The sequence below is a fragment of the Lathamus discolor genome, chromosome Z (genome assembly GCF_037157495.1).
Source record: "Lathamus discolor isolate bLatDis1 chromosome Z, bLatDis1.hap1, whole genome shotgun sequence".
NCBI lineage: Eukaryota > Metazoa > Chordata > Aves > Psittaciformes > Psittacidae > Lathamus > Lathamus discolor.
Window position 1 is genome coordinate 74,867,614 of NC_088909.1, and position 18,335 is coordinate 74,885,948.

General features: G+C 39.9%; 1 protein-coding gene across 5 annotated transcripts in view; it reads right to left on the reverse strand.

Moving 5' to 3' along the window:
* FOCAD (focadhesin) overlaps positions 1-18,335 on the reverse strand; it is a 100,871-nt gene that overhangs the window by 24,836 nt on the left and 57,700 nt on the right. For all 5 annotated transcript variants that reach the window (XM_065661520.1, XM_065661521.1, XM_065661523.1 and 2 more), the window contains 7 exons: positions 10,387-10,479; positions 8,284-8,372; positions 6,039-6,080; positions 4,921-5,029; positions 4,321-4,437; positions 2,587-2,825; positions 1,058-1,147 (listed from right to left, as the gene is read on the reverse strand). In XM_065661520.1, coding sequence (XP_065517592.1) covers positions 1,058-1,147; positions 2,587-2,825; positions 4,321-4,437; positions 4,921-5,029; positions 6,039-6,080; positions 8,284-8,372; positions 10,387-10,479 — 779 coding nt within the window. The remainder of the gene's footprint in view (positions 1-1,057; positions 1,148-2,586; positions 2,826-4,320; positions 4,438-4,920; positions 5,030-6,038; positions 6,081-8,283; positions 8,373-10,386; positions 10,480-18,335) is intronic.

The following is an 18,335-nucleotide window of genomic DNA, read 5'->3' on the forward strand; positions in this document are numbered from 1 at the left end:
GACCTGCACAGCTGCATGTCTGCAGGAAGGCTCAGTCTGGATACCCACATTAGTACTCACTACAGCTTTCGATCGTGTTGTAACCATGATCTATCTGGTCAATCAATCCGTCTACGTCCCTCAGCACTCCTTCCCCCTCCTGTACTCCAGGCGAGTCCTCTCGATGAGGCGGATGGAACGCTTCCCTGCCCGCTCGCCTGCCCGCGCGAACTGCCGCGCAAACTGCCTCGACCCTCTGCCTCGACGCTCTCTGTTTGCCGGCTCTGTTCGCCGCGCTCCTGGTCGCCGCGCTCCCTGGGAAGGTTTTTTAGCCACTCCCAGCTGGTGCCACTCCTCTTGGCTCCGCCCCCTGTGAGTCAGCCCCTCGCGGGAGCTGAGCTTCCGAGTCCTGGGCAAGTCCTGTTGAGGACTTGAGGCTCCCTCCTCAGTGGCTCTTGTCGCTCTGAGGTGAGGCTCCTGGACGCTGATCTCTCCCCTCTCCACTCCGGTGTTGCAGGCGTCCTCTCGCAAGCTACTCACCTCAGCAACTGATCGAGAGTGGCCCTTGATGGCCGGTTTGATTGGTGACATGGTCTAGGGTGAGGTGTACCTGCCCATGGCAGGGGGTTGGAACTTGATGATCTCAAGGACCTTTCCAAGCATAACCATTCTATGATTCTATGATTGAGGAGACATAGCTGGGCTCTTGCACAGTGAAAGGCTGAGAGGCAGTGGGTGCACAAGCTGAAACATCAGATGCTCACACGGAGATAAGGGCAGCCCCAAAGTGGAGCCAGGGCCTAGGGGTACACTATCTCCAGTCTTGCAGGTTTCAAATGCTGACTGTAAAGACACAGGCAATGCAGTCGAAGTCCATGGCCAAATGTTTAGGGAGGGCATGTACCTCAAAGTCCTTGCCAGCCTGCACAAGTTAGTGATTCTATGGAAGTACTCAGCACATGCTCTCTTCTTACCCTATTCCTATACTCTTCTGTGTAAAATTAGGGAATACAAGCATGAATTGAAGAAGTGGATCTCAAAATACAACAAAGTATCATCTCTAATGAAGGAAATTCACCTGTATTCCAGACTAGTGTCAAAGCAGGAGTCTTCCAGGGCATCCAGGGACTTCATTAGAACCAAGTTCATTTGCTGACCGGATACATCACTACAAAAACAAAACAGAAAAAAAAAACAAACAAAAAATCCAAAACACAGCTCTGCTCTTTAAATCATCCAGGGTATTAAATCTCCTGCTGAGACTGAAAGTGCCAGTAAATACAGTTCTTTTCTTCCTGTAACAGGTTCTGGTGCTAGTCTGTAAGCAATAACTGTATGACTGGTCATGAGTTTCTTTATATGAATGTGATGCACATACACAAATTATAAAAACATATTCAGACCTTAACTGGCAATCATTATTGCTACAACTCCCTGCACCCAGAATTCGTAGAACCTGCCTGACAGAAGGAGGAGGTTACTGATGGAACTTGATCAGAAAATGCATGGTATTTTAAGATACCAGCTTCACAAATCTCTCTTGTCATCTAGTTTCTTAACTTACGGATTAAAAAAAAAAAAAAAGCATTTTCACCTCGCTCCAAAGACACCACAGGGACTCCCTCCTACAAAGCACGTAGTTTTCTTAATGAACAGGACATTAATGCAAACTAACTCTATGATTTGATATTACTTATAGCTATACCCCCCCAAGTTTTGCTGTTGTTGCAAGTCAATGTTTGGAAGGATGTCTGACATTAAGTTTTGAAATCATACAGGGCAGCAGAAGAGCGTCTGAGTCACAGGCAGTATGGCATCAAGATGCCAGAGCACAAAGATTAGAACAGAACAGTGCTGCACAGTGTTTTAACAAAGGCGAGTGTGTTGGAAACATTAGCCTAACTAAGCAAATCAACAACTGACAGTCAAATTCATTTGACACCTGTGCTTGTGCATCAATTAAACATTTATTATAGGTATACAGGCAGACAGAATCCCTAGTGGCAAAGAAGGTGGAGGAATATAAAGCCAAACCTGCTTCTCAAGTTTTCTGGACTCATCAGAAGTTTGCAACTGTAGCTAACCCTTCTGTAAAGAAGGCCTTTTTTACTAACTTCAGAACATTGCTTTGTTGCCGACATAGCTGTTAACAGCACACCTTAAGGACAGCCCATTACTTCCTGTAGCTCCATTCCCATATGCATAACTCACATGATATAAGTGGACACTATCATGTCTCCAGAGCACCACTAAGAAAGGAATGGATGAGAACTGTGAATTATTTTACAATTAAGACTCCTACAGCAGCTAGTCCTGCTTAAAAGTGTATGTGTGGCTCTTCTAGATGACTGTTTTGTGCAAGTAGCTAAGGATATTGTGATAATTAATCATTCATACTGAAAGAATGGCAAAATATCCCGGATAGCACCAGGGCAGGGGGTGGTGAAGACTGATAATAAAAGACACCTTTTAAGAAATGTTGCAAAGCACCACAAAACTCATTTGCCTACGATGTGTATATACTTTGAATTCCTCAGAATTTAAGACTACATGCAGGAAAAAGAAGAAAGCTATGTGCACACCTACATTACATATGGTAATTGTTACCTGACTTTTTCTTCATACAAACGTGAGATAAACATCCCCAGCCCAAGGCCCATGTGGATTTGAACAGCTTGAGACTCATCAGCATTTCGTTTTCCAGGCAACCTGTCAGTCAGCATATTGAGGACCTCCTCAACCTTCTCCTTGCATGAGACAATGAAAACTGGCACCAGGAGAGACAAAGCAGTGGCTGCACAGGAACGAGCTATACTACTGGCAGTATTTTCACCCGAATAGGATTTCTATAAAAACATAAAAAGTATTTTTATTTTCTTTTCCTCTTTGGAGAGGGAAATAAAATTCTTTTCCAGGTAGTAACACTCAAAACCTCAGGAATTTAAAATAAACACAGCAAACAGTATCATAGATGTATTGCAATCTGTCAATATACAATGTTTCATGGAATTGCTTATGATAACTTTTCCATTTTCCTTATCTTGTAAACGCTTAAAACTAGGGTATTGCAGAATACAATTTTTAAGTGAAGATTGCTAAGCATGACATTGTAAACAAAGGATAAGGCAGGGTCAATTTAATAGCTACCCTACACATAAATACATTGGTCTATTTGAGTTTTCACCTTCCTTATTAAAATATCCAGCAGGGTGATCAGAAGGGCAAACAGAAACCAGCCATGATATTAATGTACTTCTGTAATTACAACACACCAAGGATTTAGTAAGTCAAAAAAAGCACTAACTAAAAAGCACCTAGGATGACAAAATGTCATACGATCTTGCAAGATAACTGGTAGAGATGCTTTCCAGAAGGAAGATCCATTACGAAGGTTTTCAATTCCTTTCCATTTTGAAATGGAAAATCCATACAGCTACCTCTACTTATATAGCAATGAACTGATTCTCAGTAACAGCCTAATGTATATTTATTACTTCCACATGCAAGTCTGAAAAGGAGCAGGAAAAAAAAAAAAAATCACATCAGGATTCAAGGCACTCTGTAAGACAGCAATTTCTGTTGTGTGCCTTAAAGTTTTATAAATATAAGATTTAAATTTATTTATTTTTAAACAGAGTGAATTTTACAAATGCATCATTGTCACATTGTTCCATCTCAAAAACACCTTTGTTAAACAGCATTATTTTCAAAGGCAGGAGTCACAGAATAATTCAGCGAGAATTGCTAGCGCCAAGCAAGTAGTTGAATCTCTTTACGTCCAACCAGTCTAGCATTCATTTAACACTATATTTGATTTGGTGATCTACATCCCCTATCAGTGATGGCAGGGGCTCCATGCCATGAAATAAGAATCACTGGCTCCATAACTATCAGGTTTTGAGAAAAATATGCATTTCAGAGCTCTGAAGAATGGCATCACAATCACTCAAGCAATCTGAGGAGAGCCTGTTCACATTAGAAACTTTTGTTTCATATATACATGCCAAATATTCCAGGTTTTGTCTGAGTTTTGTGTGGTTTTTTGTGGGGTTTTGGTCTTTTTGGGGGTGGTTTTGTTTTGGGTTTTTATTTATATTTTTTTTTTTTATTTCCTTCCTTCATGCATCCTCACAGACGGTTTTCACTATTCTGGTAATAAAGACAAAAACTCGAGGAAAACACAAAAATAAGCAGAAAACACAATGAAAGAAAAAGCAAGAAAGTTTTAATTCTGCTGTGTTACAACTACTACAGGGCAAGCAGGACCAGGAAACTCCACACTATGAACTCCAGGTATGAAATACAGATACGCTTTCCTGCCTTTAAGATCGCAATACGTACCTGGTAGAACCATGGAAAGACTTGACCTCTAGGGCGATAGCGGCTATTCACAATACTAAAGAGGGTCTCTGTGACCATAGAAATCCAATGTTTCGTGGGAAGAAAATCAGGTTCAGTCTGCAAAGATCAAACCCAAATATTCTTTAGATTTTATTTTTTTTTAGATCTGGTCCTACCCAAACAGAAGCTCAACAGCTGATGTTCCAGTTATGATCCATCAGGAATGAGACTATTTTGTCATTCTTATGTACAGCATGTAGAACAATTTACTTGCCAGTGCTGACCCTTGAGACACTATTTTTCATCAGGTACTATTCAGTGCAATCAAAACTGATGAGAAATGAGGCTAGCTGGCTTTCAGTGTTCACTAGACCCCTATCTCATCTGCCAAAACCAAAAAATAAATGTGTTAGTCTGGCTTTTCATGTGCTTACACACTCTGCCTCCTTTTGTGTACAGCAGCTACCAGATGGCATTCACTGTGTAGGGTGAAATTTGAACTTCAAAATGCAAAGTACTTTACATCCACTTACCAGCCCACCAAACACGCTTCCTTACATTCCACTAAGAGTAGAGAAACCTTTTCCCACATTGACTCACCTCAGGCATCCCTTCAATGTCTGAGGAAAGGCTGCTTTCATATTTGGCTACAGCAACTGCAAGACCAGTTAAGGCAAAAATAGAGTTTCCTTTCACCACTGGGCTGTCTCTGGACAGAAAAAGGCAAACACGTAAGAAGCATAACAGAGGTGCAGGCAACAAAACATGTACAGTGCATGGAAATTATGCTACAGGTGGTCCACGAGGAAAGGCCTTTGCACCTAGCAACTCTATTGGGCTGTCTTCTAGCTCAGCAAAAGTCTACCCCACTTCATCTTCAGGAAATAGAAATGGAGAATGGCGGAGAGAAGTGTTTCAGTCTTTTTTCTTACCTTTTATATAAAGCCCCAGGTTGGGGGCTGACCTACTAGAGCAGTTCAGCTGAGAAAGACCTGGGAGTATTGGTGGATGACAAGCTGACTACGAGCCAGCAGTGGGCCCTTGTGGCCAGGAATGCCCATAGTATCCTGGCTATCAGGAGAACTGTGGCCAGCAGGTCGATGGAAGTGATACTCCCTCTCTACTCAACCCTGGTAATGTCACATCTCAAGTGCTGTGCCCAGTTCTGGGCTCCTCAGTACAAGAAAGGAGGTACCGGAGAGAGTCCAGTGAAGGGCTACAAAAACGATCAGGGGTCTGGAGCACCTCTCTTACGAGGACAGGCTGCAGGAGCATGGCATGTTTAGTCTAGAGAAGAGAAGACTGAGAGGGGATCTCATTAATGCACATAAATATCTAAAGGGCGGGTGCTTGGCTGAACACGAGCCAGAGGTGTATCCAGGCAGCCAAAGCAGCCAATGGCATTCTGGTTTGTATCAGAAATAGTGTGACAAGCAGGACTAGGGAAGTAAAGCTACTTGAGGCTGCTAGTTAAAAAATGACCTTATAGTGCACATAGCACTCCCCAGGTTTTACTCAAAACATTAAGCATCAGCCTTTCTAATAGACACAATTTGTAGTAAAAATCTCATGACACAGGTTGGGGAAGAGTTCTTTCCTAAAGGGCAGTCATGCGAAATAATGAAACTGGCAGATAATCAATTGCAGAAAATATTATCTTACATCTTCTGCCACAAAACAGAACTCATTCTCATCTGTAACAAATTAATAGTTCTTACTTGGAAGCACCTTTGATGATATCAGTCAACATATCTCTGACCCTGCAACAGGAACAGAAAGAATTTACACCATGTTCATTAAACTGTAGCATGAACTCAGCTGAATTTCCCTTATGCCTTACACATGTCTATTCTAGCTTAATAAATACCTCATTTTGCTATCAGAAGACTTTGCATAAATTAATAAGAAGAACTAAAACTGTAAAAGTGCTAATGTACCACCAAACATTTCTTCATTGTCCTATATTCTACCAGTGTTTTATAAATGGCTTATTTGACTTCATACCACATTTTGTAAAATACAGCTTCATACAATAGCCATAAATGTGTCCACTGACCTGTTAACATAAGATTCTAGATCACTGTGCTATGTCTCACCTTAATAAAATGAAAATATTTTACCATGATAAGCATAACGATTTATCCAACACTTACTACACTACTGGAAACTACGACAGGCAGTTATGCTATTTGGCAGTCCAGTAACCTGAATCCATTTAAATGAAAGCCATAGGAGTAACTAAAATTTCTTATGCATTGCTGTAGCTGATTTACAATAGGCTACTTGCCTGCACTTATTTAGTTTTGCATTCCTATAAAGACAGAAACAGAGATGCAGTGAATCTTCTATATTGCAAAGTTCAGGTGAGAAAACAGATCCTCTGTCACTATAACATACAGTATCAGCCTGCCCATGACTTTTACCCAGAAGAAAAAGATACACTCCAATCACAGGTTCACAATACATGATTATGCATGCCTTGTAAAATAGGGCTGCATGTTGTAAGACTGAGTTGTTCTCAGGCTGTAAAAGAAACCTACTCAGGCTTCCTTCATAAACCGCATTGTCCTTGCACAGAGTTTCAAACCCATCTCCACCAGAAACACTAACTTAGCAAATATGAATGCAAAATATCACAGCACTTGCACAATAAAGCATTAACATTGAAGTTTATATCAAGTTGTCCACAGTCAGGTTAAACTCAATGAGTAACACAAATGCTTAAATGGTACTGAAGTTAGAGCCCTGTTACAGGGCTGTTACAGGGAATTCCGTTCATTTTTTTGTATCTTACATTCACACTATTTAGGAAATACAAACTAATCTATGAAACCCTTTAATCTAGATTTAGCTCTAATAAAACACCAGACATAGAATCACTGAATGGGTTGGAAGGTACCTTAAAGATCATGTAGTTCCAAACCCCTGCCATGGGCAGGGACACCTCCCACTAGACCAGGCTGCTCAAAGCCCTGTCCAAGCTGGCCTTGAACACTGCCAGGGATGGAGCATCCACAGCTTCTCTGGGCAGCATGTTACAGTGTCTCACCATCCTCATAGTGAAGAATTTCTTCCTAATGTCTGATCTATATCTACCCTTTTTCAGTCTAAAGCCATTCCCCCTTGTCCTGTCACTACATGCGCTTGTAAAAAGTCCCTCTCTAAACTGACTGTAGGCCTTCCTAGTTTTACATTCCTGTTGAGCGTGACTTAGTAACACCTTTTTACCTGACAGGCAAAGGCCATTTGAATTTGCCTATATGTACTTTGTTCCCAATGCACTTGTGAACAAGCACAGTTAACAAGTATTTATACTGTCCATGGATATGTAACTCTTTCTCTCCCTGAAGCCTCCACTTCCCACCTTGTTCCCCTGGCTATGGACATATATGACTAAATCCTGAGAGACTGAGAGACACTCCTTAGCTGACTGAAACTGAAGTAGTTGACGATAGGGATCAGTGTGCATCACTTGGCTGGTTTTAAACAATATCCTCAGATTCAACATGGCCAGCTTACTATACAAACTCAGGTGTGTCTCAGTTTACTATAAAATACATACCATGGCTTATATTTCTTTTATGAAGCCATTTTCAGTGAGACAGCTCACTTAGTCTCTACAAGGAAATTTTGCTTGCTGCATTTGTTTTGTCTCCTTTATCATGAGACAAAACAAACGCAATTTTCCATTCCTTCCAGTTGCTTACCCTACAAAGTTTCAGACACTACAGGGGAAGGCACCTGTGAACCCATGCCTACGGAATGCTTGGAGACAGTTACCCAGTAGCTTCTTCCCAATCCCCCTGCACTTTGGCCATTGTATCTAGTGTCTGTTTTGTTTTGCTTTTCAATAGCGCTCATGCAGTCTTCAGATTTGCAAAACTAAAGGCTCTGAAGTCTTGCCCTTCTCTGCCCCTTCCCTTGCCATTACAAGTGATGAGAACCAAATAAGCACTTCCTTACCAGAGCCAGGCTGTAAATTGCTTGTATTGCACCTCTTCAGGATTCTCTTTTCCATGTTTTAACTGCATCTCCAGCTCTGCCTGCCTCCCCTGCAGGATTACAGAGTAAGTCAGATCTTTCACGGCAAATCATCGTCACATTTCCTCAGAGAACACTTAGGCAACAGATGTAGTCTTTCATCGGAGGGCTACTTCGTAAGTTAACTTGACTGCTTTTCAGATGTAATATACAATGTATTAGGTAAAAAATTCGTAATTTTTTATTCTGAGGAAAACAAGCTGCAGATGGCACAAACAGCCACAGATACCGAGACATCTCTTCTAACCCATGCAAAGATACAAGTTCCCTTGGGAAGGGGTACAAGGAGCAGGGAATAAGATTTAGAAGCTTGCTAGCTAACATGGATTGTAACAGCAAAACATCACTTTTTTTGATTCACTACTTAAAGCAGAATTCCTCCTCCTTTTCCTTTCTATCATCTAACCTCCCTGTGACTTCCTACAACAGTTCTTTCTGTATTTTAAAGCAGAGTATATGGATTCTCGCCTCTTAACAACTGTTCTCTAAATGTATTAAGCAGCTTTGTTTTAATGCTCAGTCTCCATCTCAATGCAAATTACATCTCAACTTGTTTAGGTTGTCAGTTACTGCTCCTTAGTAGATTATTAAGCCTTAACTGAAAAAAATACAGCCAGGTTCAGGCACTTGTAGTTTGGGTGTGTAAAAAAACCACCTGAGAATACAATAGAGTCTATCCCGTAAATTCGTATGTCACCCAAAAGGCTACAGAAAGTCTCAAAAACATGCTGAATGCACAAACTGGTGGAAATGCTTAAGCATGTGAGTAGACGAGGATTTTCAGATGTTCAAAGGGAAAAGAAATCTCAAGCAAGTGTTTTGGTGCACTGGACTCTGTGAATGCCTGCCTCTAAATTGTAGAAATGATTACTGGCTGTTCATAAATACTGAATTACGTACTATCCAGACTACTCATCTTACACTGCAGTCTCTTCTGTCCATCTCAGATGATACATATTACAGAAGCAAAGGGAGTAAGTAAAGACACCAGGTCTCCAGTGAGAGACTTCAAAAACAACAAAAATAGGCTCTATTGCCCAGTAAAATAGTACAAGATCCAACAGAGGCTTTCCGAAACAAATCTGGCAAATGCCAGGCTTCCTACATCTTGACTCAGAGTGGAAGTAAAATAAAAAAGTAATTACATGCAAGCAACAATGGCCCCCTCTGTAGTTAAAATCTAAAATTACAATTTAAATAGCTGTTGCCTGCTTTTTAATGGAGCTGGCTCACTTAGAATACGGTATGTTGCTGATGGCCAAGAAAAATTTGTTTTGAAAATGTGAGAGCAGATTATGTTTTACTTCACAGCAAAAAGAGGAACAATCAAAGCTTCTAGAATTTGCTCTGCAACCTCAGATGCTCACACTGAAAATAGCTGATGTGGCCTGGAAATACAAACAAATAAGACTTTCTAGTAGCACAAAGAGAGCCTTCTACAAGTCAGCTGCTTGTTAGAAGATTTTTTGATAATTTTCCTGTGGAAAAACCAAATGATACTACTCTGCTCTAGATATCAGGTCAGCTAACCTAATGAAAGAGAGGATTTAAGATATTTCCTAGCCATCAGATAGGAAAAAAAAAATAAAGATAAAAAATAAAAAGATGAGTCCCTCATACTGTGACAGCATTATATGCTGATGAAGAGAAGTTCTATTTAATGAATCATTCCTTGATAGCTTTTGTCTCCCTTGTGGTACTCTAATTACAAAATTCCTACTCAAAATAATGGGTTAGAGCTCTAGCTAAAATTTCACATTCTAAAAATTCTAAGAATTGGAACATTCTGCAGCTTGACCCAGGAACCAAATGGCATGAACCTAAACTGAAGCAGAAATCATACTTCTCCAAAGTATCCCAGCTTGTACTGACACTAGCTTCAGACTCATTTTTTTTTTTCATAAATTTTACCATTAAACACCTCAAGCTTACTGTAACTTGCGAGGATGCTCTTCCTGGTAAAAATAAAACTCATACCACTTGAATGAGTATTAGTGTGGACAATATTATGAACCTTGAAATTACCTGCAGGATTGCACTGTAGGTTCGACTCATAAATCCTAACCAGGACTGTGGCAGCAGTATGGAGCGGTGCCATTCAGAAGGTTGAATGTTAACCTGTGCGACATCAGAAAGGGTAGAACTGGTTACATTAAGTCTAACATAGTAGAATGTATGTTCTCCAATCTGCAATTTGCAGACATTCACTGTAAGGACAACCCTATAGGCTCACACCTATGGGATGTTACACATAGGTGTAGGAAACTAAAATGATAATGTACTTTGTTATCCTTTCTGATTAACACACTAAGTTAATTTCAGCTTCGTTACTGATGGTTGCTTCAGGTAGGTCAGATAATTGATCCCAGAGAGAGCAGTGGAATTGTATATGGCAATAAGCACGTGTGGCAATAAGCACTACACTTGGCAGCATTGGCAGACAAACACAGAACAAAGATGATGGTGCCGCTTATGTATGTCATAGTTTTTGTAAATCTTAGGTGTTTCTAAAAGTTTTAAACAGACGTAAAATGAATACAAGTAGATGACTATCAAAATACAGGGGAGATTATTTAAATTAAGCTAGTGTTCGTAATTGGGGTATATATAATTATGTTCAAATACATAGTTCAAACTTTCTTTAAGGAAATTGTTAAAAAAAGAAAGCAATGACAATGTTTCCTTCTAGGAAGCACCAGGATGGAACTCACAAAAGGAAAACAAGACCACCTCAGTTATAATTTAAAGAAGTATGCAGCAGGTCTCCCTGCCTGCCTTCAAATCTTACACAGGTATGACAGCCTCAACTTCACAACAGAGGAATAACTCTGTCAACTACACAATCTGATATAGGTGCACAGACTTTCCTCAGGAGCCCAAGGTTGGTCTCTTCAGTAAGTACCACAGCAAACTAACTGAAAGACTTTTTCATGCATATTTAGAAACAAAACTGAAGTCAAGTGATCTCAGTAACAAACCATTTTCTAGCCCTTGAAAGCTTAAGGAAGTAATTACAGGTCTAAGTGAAACAGAATGGGTCACAAATTCAAGGCCATTAAGGAAGTTTTTCCAGACATCAGAGACCTGCATAATATATGCCCACTTGCCACTATTCACATATTATCCAATTTATAAATCAAAATATATTAATTAGAAATTGCGTATCACAACTAATTAGAAGAGTCTCTATTTCCCTCTCCATGACTGTCCTAATTGCAGCAATATTTTATTACAGTAAGAGCACAGGTGTCCTCTTCTTTTAAACTGCTACGTTTTCAGACCCAAACCCAACATAAGCTCTGTAATTAAAATGATGGGCATGTATTGTTATATCTCACCATATTCAAAGGTGGGCATACGGAATTATTTTTCTTGCTACTGTCCAATTATTTCTGCCTCTACCAAAAAGATGAAGAAAAAGTCATCATAGCCATTTAGACTCCACTGAAGTAAGTTAGTATCATCGGTTTCCAGGGTGATCAGTATTTAATAAAGGAGAGGCAAACATGTCAGGCTGAGGTGAGATGGGATATCTCAGTATCCACTGCTTAAGCCTTCATATTTTATTTCTAAATTAGAAGAATACAACAGACTCCCCAGCTAATGGAAAAACCCTGTGATCAGAAATTGTGCAAAGCCCACTCAGAGTAACTAATCTTCCCAGGCTTAATCCCAGAAGGTTATTATTTTTCTTTTTTATTCCTCCTATTTTATTACGGAGACTAGTCACTATTAAAATGTAAACTACTCCATGCCTCTATATAAGCAAACCCCTCCTTTCCCCACCATGTGATCCACTGGCCTCTCTGTACGGACTGGTTAATCAAGATAAACAACTGAACTCCCCTTGTCTGCTAAGTACCTTCCTAAGTCTTCCTGGTTCATCTTCTCTATTTTATGCCCCTTGTGATGTACATAAAGCAGTCAATACTCTTTCTTGACACGGATTTTATGACAAAAAATATAGGACCATGCTAAAACTTCATGCCCACTGTTAGTGGTAAACCTAAAACGATTTTGCATAAGTACTAATACATCTATACAAATAAATTCAATCTAAAAGTCAATCTACCAAAATAATTACCTACTCTACCCCACAGCCAACACGATCACACCCTGCAGAAAAAAACAAATTTCATCTTTAAGTGAGTAACATTCAGTAAAGCTAGTCCTTCCTTTTTAGCCAAAATTTTATTCACATACCCCTCTCATCTCTGCTCACCAATACAGAATCACAGAATGGTTAGGGCTGGAAAGGACGTTAAGATCAAATAGTTCCAACCACCCTGCCATTGGCAGGTATACCTTACACTAAACCAGGTTGCTCAAAGCCCCATCCAACCTGGCATTGAACACTGTCAGGGATGGAGCATTCATAACTTCTTTGGGCAGCCTGTTCCAGTGCCTCAGCATTCCCACAGTAAAGAATTTCCTCCTTGTATCTAACCTGGAGCTCCCCTGTTTAAATCTGAATTCCTTACCCCTTGTTGATAAGCAGTCAAGGCCCTAGTCAGAATTGCTTACCTCAAGTTCCAGAGGCATCTGCAGCAACTCCAGCCTTTCCCTTTGTCTCTGCTCTGGAACTATTTCAGATTTGTGCATTCAGATTTGCCTCATGGTGATCTATGAAGCTCACCACATAATCCATAATTGTGCATCAGATCAAAAACAGGCCTTCAAAACACTTCAGATGCTCCGGCAGGAAATACAAAGCTTTGGGTGTATTGTTACATTTAAAGCAAATTAGACAATATGGTCTAATCAGGAATGTATTTATTAGCAACTCACTCATCTTACCTAAAGTTTGCAGATATAGTTGATGACCAGCAGAACTGCTGAGCACCTTTTGATTATTTGACCTTCTTCATGGCAGTATATATTTACAGAAAGTGGAATGAGAGGAAGACAAGAGGGAATACAACATCTTCACATGACAAAGAACACTCAAATAGATTTCACCTATGACTGAAAATGATTGGATATAGTGCTAAAGATTATCACATAACCAGTGCTGATACCCGCTATTTCAGTACAGGAAAGCAACAGTCTTTACTCCTCCTCTATCACAGGATACACAATGACAACAACAACTACATTAAGCGTTCATTAACTAATAGTAGCAAGCACAGACAAAGCTGACAGTAAGTAAAGTTCAGATTCATTTGAGTGTGCAGTTTATGTGTAAGAAGATACTGGGCAAATGGAAAGCACATGGAAGGAAGGTTAAGTGACTTCTGAACCCATGAGTGGTAGTAAAACACTGCCACATTGGTCCTGTGATGTTCTCAGGAGGCAGCACAGCCAGGCCAGGCTGCTGAGTAGTTTTCAAGGACAAGCTGCAGCCTGATACCTGAAGCAGTAAGAAACTGCATGAGCTAGGACCTAGTAATATGAGCCTGTTGATCAAAGCTTAAGAGCACATCTCCCTGAAAAGACACATAAGCATAGACTGAGTTGGCCAAACCGCAAGACAGGGAATGCTGACAGACCACAGGAGATCCTGCTCCTGTACTTCAACACTTCTGAATACACATGGCACAAATTTTGCATGCTTCTGCAAGACTGAAAAATAGTATCAAATGAAATCAGAAAGTCGTTTCCCCTCTCCAGTGCACTCCAACTAAAAATCAAACACCATGGCAAGGTCTTGATGAGCTTTCTTTCAGCACTGGTATCACTGTGTTTGCCAGTGATCTTTTGTGTATTGCTCACTTGTTTTGCACTGATGCACAGCCAGCAGAGGGCACATGAAACAAATTTAGGGAACTGTGAAATTAAGCCTGTTTCTATCATTTCCCTGGATGCCTAATAGAGAGAATAATGCCTACAGAACTTAGAAATAATGATATCATTAATATTTATGGCCAATCTCAAGACCTGCTGCAGAGCAGAGAGACTGGGAATCCCAGTAACTTCTTTTACTAACTACAACAGGTTTCCACCTCAGTAGCCCTGCCAACTCACTTCATTCCTAATTTCGGTCATCTCTAACAAAAGTGTGGGTGTGAAAACATGTTTTAAACAATACCCATATGTCATTTAAATGCTTAGGCATGTATTTAAATGTCCTTCTCATATATGTAGCATATAAACTGCAGCCTCAGTTCATAAATGAGGCTAGCATTACATATTCACATCAGTGAAACAGTGAAGCAGCATCTCTTTTCATTTCAAATTTTGCTTAGAGGCTCTTTTTTTAACATATTTGCATGCATGTACTTTTAAATCCTCTCCCAGCATTCCTTAGTGAGAAAAAAATTGTCTGAGTTTCTCCAAGGCACATTAGACTGAGGAGGAGGAAAGCAAAAACCTACAGATTACAAACTTACGTCCTGAATACCGTTTCATTACTCTTCCAGATACATTCAGTAAATTCAGGAGTGAAAACCAGCACAAAGTAGTTCATAATCTGAACTACATCCACAGAAATACCTTAGCACAGATGAATACACTACAGTGAATTCTGCTCCAGGAAATCCAATTATCACCTTAAGGTACTTCACATATAAGGTTCAAATAAGGCCATAAATCTCTTGATCACATCAAAATGAGATCAGGTAGGAAATGTACAGAAGGAGTTTCCCACTTCAGTGCTCAAAGACGCATGTCATCGCAGCGTATCTAATGAATGCACTTCAAAATAGAAGCAGGGAATGCTCTGTGAGTATACAGAGCGCCTAACATTATCATTGTTTGTAGAACAGCATTTAATAGTGTACAACTCATTGCTGGCATGCAACTTTGCAACTGTGTCTGTAAATATTACTAATTATTAGGGCAAAATAACTGTGCTATTTTCCACACAAAGAAAGCACTTGAATATTGAGAAATGTGAAAGCAAGACCATCCTTCGTTCTAAAAGCAGTGCATTGGTTCCAACTGTCAAAGGCACTATACATCCCATCTGTGTGCCGAAAGAAGGCTGCTGTTTTTTCTTATAGCATGAACCATTCCCTTTACCTCCCATTACAGAAAGAAAAGATGGGTAGCTAGCTGAAAGCCTAGTAACTTTAACCCAAAACATACATTTACAGAACCACCAAACATACAGTGCATGATGTGAACATATGTGACTATTAATCCTAATTAATTTTCACAACACAGATAAGTGAAGCTGGTGAGAGATTATTCCTGTCAACTCCTAGATTTACTCCCAAAACTGAACCAGGCACAGGTAATTATTAGCTAACCTAGCCCAGGTGACTGTGATAACCTCAGGGGGCTTCTTGTATAATTGATCCAGGCAGCAGTAGAGAAAACAAAGAAAACCCATGGTCTGTGTGATTTCTGACCACTGTGACTACAGTAGCTTACATGTCCTCTCAAAGAGAGGTTAACAAGCTCTGTTTAATGATCAGTTGAACAGCACATCCCCATTTCTGGGAAAGATGGTCCTCTTCTTTCAAGTCAGCACTAAAGAGTAATACAGCATTTTAAATGCACTACTGTTTACTGAACATATGTTCTGCCTCCTGTGAGATACCAGTCCAAATGACATCAAAATCGCCTTCTGCACCATCTTAATCTGATTTTGCTGACAGGTATTACAGCTGTATGCACTCCCTCATCTAGAGTAGCACCCAGGAGATAGAATATTTCTGGCCCATTAAGGTTTAATAGTAAATTACCTTTTCATTACTGCTGTTACTCTCAGATTTGAATGGCAGCTAAACCCACGTAGCTGTTATTTGTATGCTTTATAGACTTTTAAAAATGCATCCTCTGCATACAGACCTCAAGCAACTAAGTTTTTAATTTTTTGGCAGCAGGATCTCGGGCATCACTCTTCTACATATAAAGAATATTAAAAAATCTTACAAAAATGAAACTGCCCCTCCCCATGCCCCAGTTTTCACAAAACTAATCATAAGAACGGCAACTAAGCATACAGATATATAGACAGATACGCAACCTGTAGGTTTATATTCTACATATATGAGCATAGAGCAAAGCACTGAAGAGACAAAAACCTTATTATCCCAGCACACCAATTATACTGAAGACTGCTAATCACTAAGGAAATGACAACTACTGAGGATTTTTAGAAATAAAATGAATGGATGCTTGTTAGCTCAAGGTTAACTGTAATTTCTTGGTCTTTACATCCACCTCATAGTTTTCTCTAAGCTTTATACTGACAGTAATACTTCAAAGACCACTTTAAGCTGTTTTATCAAATGCTTCTCACTTTACTTAAGAAGTCACTATAAGAGCTAACACTGCCTTCCCCACTCCCTGCAAATAAAAAGGACTCAAAGCTGTAGCAAACAAATGTCATTCTGGTAATTTAAACCCCCTAATAAACCCTTGCTTAATGTGCTGTGTTGAACTCTGCAGCAATGACTTCACAAAACCACATTAATTCCTACAGCCACTGTACAGGCAAAATGTGTCCTACTAACTCAATTTTCTCAGACCAATACTGCTATTTGATAGCTTTATAGCTTAAGCTCCCTTTTTACTGTTAAACTCTGCTCCTCAGAAGAACACTGAGGCCTAAACAAACACTAAGGCACAAAATTCAGTCAGATGAGCCCATGAACACCCTTCTCATCAAAGACACTAATAGCTTTTTATGACAACCCTAACTCCAACTCTCTCTCTGTACAAGGGGAAAAAAATGCAAAAACAAAACTTGTCATTAAAGCAGTGTAAGCTCAGAGCAGAAATACTAGTCTATTTCAACCAAAACTTTACAATTATTGTGAATTTTCACTAAAAGGGTACAGTTAGGATTGTCTGAAGATGTTTTGTGCTTAGGTTTATATTTCAAACATACCTGGATTTCTTTTTAGTTTTAATACACCTTAAATCAATTAACTTTGCGAAAGACTGAGATACTTCATAAAATATTTCTGTCTCCAGTCATTGGTATATATCACTAACTCCACCCAGCTCACCGCATGGATGCTATGCAAGTCCATGCACCATTCATAACTTCTTACTCTAAATCTGCTTCCATGGCACATTTTGCAGTACCCTTGTGGACTTCCCCTGGTGCTCTCCATTGGAAAACGTCAGATAACATCCACCGATTCACTTGCACATTTCTGTGATGATGAGGGGTATTATCTCCAGTTTCTGCTTTTATCCTTTGCAGTTAGATGTAAAAATGGAAAATACCTGTTAAACTTGTGTAAGTGATTAGATACCTTGAGGTCTATGTTTACGGGTGGTTTTGGGGTTTTATTTTTACTATTTGAGAGAAGAACTTGAGATCTGAATTATTTCAGAACCCTGTTGACACTGCCTTCATAACAGAGTACCAGGAAACGATTTCTATACCCCAGTACAATTGGTGCAGAATAGCTTTCATCCTTGCACCCCTTGGCCTAATTTCTACTGGGATTTATGTGGTGTCTCTATGGCCACAAGACATGATTATTATTTTGTGGCTTTTCAGTTCAGAAGGACCAAAATGACAAGATGCTGTATGACAGGTAAAAAATTTATATGTACGCTAATACACGGAAGTGTTTGAGAGATGGCTCAGGGCAGGAAGACTGAACTAGGTAGAAGCTGCCAATTTCAACATACACACTGTTTGACTGGAAACTTCAGGCAAACTATGCAGCAGACAGGTTTGCTAGAAAGGGAACTAGTGCATTTGCTCTAAAGAGAGAGAGGGATTGAACCACTGTAAGTGCAGTGTGAAAAAGCAGGAAGCAGAAATTGAGAGCAAAGCTAGCAGAGCACTATGCAGATGCACCACCAGATCAGAACGCAGCAGCCCTCATGCATTTTCTACTGCATGTCCACCTGTGTTCTGTGTCAGACTTACAGTTTGTAAACAGAAAACTCTCCAAACCCTGTGCATGCAACCTTCCCACTCAAACCCTGTGTTCACTTATTTCATGACAAAGCGTTTGGTGTCAGTGGAATTTTGCAGCTGCTAGCCTCCAGGTCTGCTGGGTGTCAGTCACAAACCAAAATTAGGACCTAAACACGTTCCACCTGCAAACCATATTTTATTC